This window comes from Octopus bimaculoides, chromosome 8, assembly GCF_001194135.2.
Source record: "Octopus bimaculoides isolate UCB-OBI-ISO-001 chromosome 8, ASM119413v2, whole genome shotgun sequence".
In the NCBI taxonomy this organism is placed as follows: Eukaryota; Metazoa; Mollusca; class Cephalopoda; order Octopoda; family Octopodidae; genus Octopus; species Octopus bimaculoides.
The window spans coordinates 28,059,000-28,063,226 of NC_068988.1; the positions used below are offsets into that span (position 1 = coordinate 28,059,000).

Here is a 4,227-nt window from a genome sequence, read left to right on the forward strand (position 1 = left end):
ATATATAGTTTTCAATGTGACAACTAATCACTGATCTATAAATTAGAAAATTATTATTTGTAAATCTTACAACGAGAGCTATTTAGCAACCGTTATGTTGGGAGATAATCTTTACTCCAAAGTACTGTTGCTGAATATCTCTCATGAGATTTACAAATAGTGATTTTCTAACTTTTTTTCTATTGTTCTCAACTCTGGGCTGCTTTGAAGGAAGGGCTTCCTTTCCCAGATGTTGTTGTTGATGCTTCTGTAACTTTTTCTTTTTTCTCTGGGTAGTGGTGTTGGCCTTACACAAGTCTGCTTTTATCTCTGGGAAGTGGTGGTCCATATCAGACTGGCCTCTATCCTTTGACCTGTCCAGCCTGGAAGGCCCTACCAGCAGCTTGTGCTCTGCTGATATAGCTCTCAGGGTCATTGAGGTACAAAAGCCACCACACTGCAACACAAACTGGATCTTATGGAGGAATTACATGCAGAAAGAAGAGATTTTCATTGTTGCTTAGCTCAGGTCACCCAGCTTCCAATGAGTAGATCTAACATCAAAGGCATTCCAGCCATGACCCCCCCCCCCCGTTTTTTCCCCTTTTGTAACAGGCTTTGTGTATTTAGGACTGCATTATTTAATGTATCTTTCCTTTTGGTCAAAGATGTTAAGGTGTAAATTGGAGGAGAATTGGTTGCTACTCTGCATGAGTGGTGTGGGTGCATAGAAACGTCCTTGTTGGTTGGATAGAAAAGAATTATGAAGTTTGGTGGGAATAAGGTCACATTGTCTGACGGTGACCTGCAGATTTATTGGTTGGGGTTCATACTAAAAAGAATGGCCTTTATCACTTGCGTAACTGCTTGGAATGCATCAGAGGTGAAGCACATTTGCTTCCAGGTCAAGTCAGAATAGAATTAGGGTAGCTCCAAAAAGTGTCAGTGAGTTTAGAATCAAGGGTCACTGTTTATTAAGATAAGGTGAGGAGTCTTAACTTTGATTAAGCTATGACCAAACATTGCAATGGATTTAGAGATGGTGAGGGTAAGAAAAGGACCTTTTGTAAGTGATATAGAGATTAATGATGTTCAGAGAGTTGGTGTATCAATCAGGAATACAGGTAGGTTAGGATATTAATTGGAGCAGGTTGATCAGAAAGCAAAAGATCCAACCCCTGTGCCAACAGAATCGATGTGAGAGAAAGCAAAATGATGAAAGTGAAAGAGAAGAGAGAAGCAGAAGGTGGTAGTGGTGGAGGTGGGGTTAGAGTAAGTGGTAATCTTTATTGCATATGTCCAGATGGATGCAGATACAATTTCTTCATCAATTTACCTTCAACTACATTCTTGTTAGACTTCATTGTCAAGCTGTATTTATTTTTATGTATTATTTTTGGAGGAAAGGTGTATGTTATATGCCATCAAATATCGTATATCATTTTAATGTTCCTTATCAAAATATTATGGAACAAAATACTTTCACTGGCTTAGGTTATTTTTGATGAGTTCCAAAGGGAGACTGAAATACCATGATTTGGGGCAATTAATGGCAGCTTGTTGAATAGGGACAAGAAAAAATACTGATGTCGACATAGTAAAAGCTCTGGTCTACTGACTGACTGATCTGATGCCCCTGGATGATAGAGAATTAGTAAGACTCTTTTGGGTGAAACCTGAAAGAATTTTAAATATTTTGCCTCACTTACCCCATTGACAAGGATTTTAAAAAATCCTTTCAAACTTCACCCTTAAAGAGTCTTACCAATTTTCTGTCATCCAGGGACATTAGATCAGTCAGTAGACTAGAGCTCTTACAGTTATCAGCATTTTTTCATTTTTTTTTTTGTCCCTGGTCACCAAGCTGTTTCTATGCCCCATCATGGTAGTTTGCATATTCATGTGAGGTAAAGCTGTAGACATATTATGAAAGGTATGGTGTGAGATTTTGAGGCATATTATCATCTCTCTCTCTACTCTTGGTCGATGGGGGTCATCCCAAGTTAGCAGTCCCAGAAGCATCATTATGTGTAGATCCAACAAGGTCCTCCAGTATCTCCCCCACCCCATTGCTGGTGATCCTGTGCTAGCCCCTCTGCATCTTCCAAGGTGATGTTGTGCCCCTGGAAGTCTTCCTTAATTATGTCTAGCCATCTGGTGCGGGGCCTGATTCATCAGATTCATCTCAAAATATTATGAACTTGTAACAGCCTCCCATTTAACTTTTGTTGTTGTTTTTTTCTCCCTTTGAAAGAAGTCAAATAGACTGAAATTTTTATTCATGCTTTATATTTGTGATTGACAAGTACGAAGCATACAAAATAAAGGACTGTCATCCGAAAATATTTATTTAATGTTAGGAGATTAAAGGACTAACTTGAAATAAATTATCCAATGTGAAGAAAAAAGAAAATCTATTAGTTAATGACTAATATTTTTATTAGCTTGGCAAAAATGGAAGATGGCAAGCTGGAAAAAAATCACTACAGTGTTAGAAAAATATTTTAAGTCCAAATCCTGCTGAGGTTAACTTTTGCCTCTCATCATTTGGGGGTTTGATAAAATCTAGTGCCAGTCAAGTACTGAGATTGATATAATCAACAAAGACATTCCTCTCAAAATTGATGGTCTTATTACCTGAATTAGAAAGAAGTATTTTAGCAAGTATGAGAGACAAGTATGTTTCGATATTATTAAGACTTCATCAGCAATGCATACATTTTACCATATTTGTCAAATTACTGATAAAAGAATCACTAAATGTAAACTGGTTGGCAGTTTGTTTGTTTTTTTCCACAATTCCTGCATAAAATATATTAACTGGTGTTTTTTCATATGGATGGTATTTCTGAGTTATTTATTCTCTACAATTTACATGTCTCTATCAAATTTACTGTATAGATAACATCCTAGCTATATTGCTTACCTTAATAGCATCTGTTTCATTGTGTTTTAGTGTTGCTGGTCTCAATGCTATCATTATCACTGACAGAGATGGTGTCCCTGTTCTAAAAGGTATTCTTACTAAGTCTTTTCTCTTACATGTTTAACTATGCTTCTCCAATCTATAATCAACAATAAGAGATATATTTAAAAGCCAGCCTTATGCTACTTAAATGCATGTGTCAAAGTAAGTATAAAGCAGTCCATCATTAAATGCATATCAATTGTTTGGTTAACATGTTCTACATACTGTATAATTTTAGTTGCTGATGATAATGCTCCAGAATTGGTAATGAAACAGAACTTCCTCTCCACATTTGGCTTGGCCACAGAGCAAGCAGGCAAGTTAGGCTTATCTGAAAATAGATCCGTCATCAGTATGTACACAACGTGTCAAGTAAGTTGTCTTCCACTCCTGTTTTTAGTTACGATTCTCATGTTCAACTTCACAAGTTTATTCTTCTCATTTCGCAATAAAAACTCATTAAATTGTCTTCATTTTTTTCCCCCCTCTGGCAAACTTTGTGTTATGTTTCAAAAGTGAAATTGTCATCATTTCATTCATTTTCATCATTCCATGTTCACTTTGCAATGCTTGCATGGATCAGACAGTTTGTTGAGGCAGATTTTCTATGGCCAGATGCCCTTCCTGTTGCCAACACTCACCTGTTTCCAAGTAAGGTAGTATTTCCCCATGGCCAGACCTGCTTTTCATGGAAGACTGGAAATGAGCAACAGCACTTGTATGACGGTGATAATCATGTATAATCATCACACGATGTCTAGACAAGGCTACGGCACTCACATATACGTATACAACAGGCTTCTTTCAGTTTCCATCTACCAAATCCACTCACAAGGCTTTGGTCAGCCTGAGACTATAGTAGAAGGCACTTGCCCAAAGTGTCATGCACAGGGTGGGAACCTGAGACCACATGGTTAGAAAGCAAGATTCTCAACCATGTTTAAATGTTAGTAGTCTTAATATTTCAATATCTAAATTAACCCTTTCGTTACTTAGCCGGCCGAAAAATTTTTTGGTTCATAAGACTAACCCAGCTGTAGCCGGCCGAACGTACCCATTGTTATTTAAATGTATATTTGAACCCAAATCTCGTTAGTACATTCGTTAAAACACCTGATTTCACTTTGCAAACAGTTGAGTTATTGTCTCCGACTTTGTTTGACGTGATATTTGAACTTAGTGAATTTTGGAAGATTTTTTTCTACATTTTTTGTGGCGTTAATATTTTTCAACTTTGAAGATGGAGAGGAGTTTCATGCTATCAAGCAGTGATTCCGAAT

The 4,227-nt window shown here is 37.1% G+C and overlaps 1 protein-coding gene across 1 annotated transcript in view; it reads left to right on the forward strand.

Annotated features, from left to right (window-relative positions):
* Window positions 1–4,227, forward strand: part of LOC106875484 (ragulator complex protein LAMTOR3-B) — a 12,656-nt gene that overhangs the window by 4,423 nt on the left and 4,006 nt on the right. The window contains exons 3-4 of the mRNA XM_014923651.2: window positions 2,936–2,994; window positions 3,186–3,319. Of these exons, the coding sequence (XP_014779137.1) occupies window positions 2,936–2,994; window positions 3,186–3,319 (193 nt within the window). The remainder of the gene's footprint in view (window positions 1–2,935; window positions 2,995–3,185; window positions 3,320–4,227) is intronic.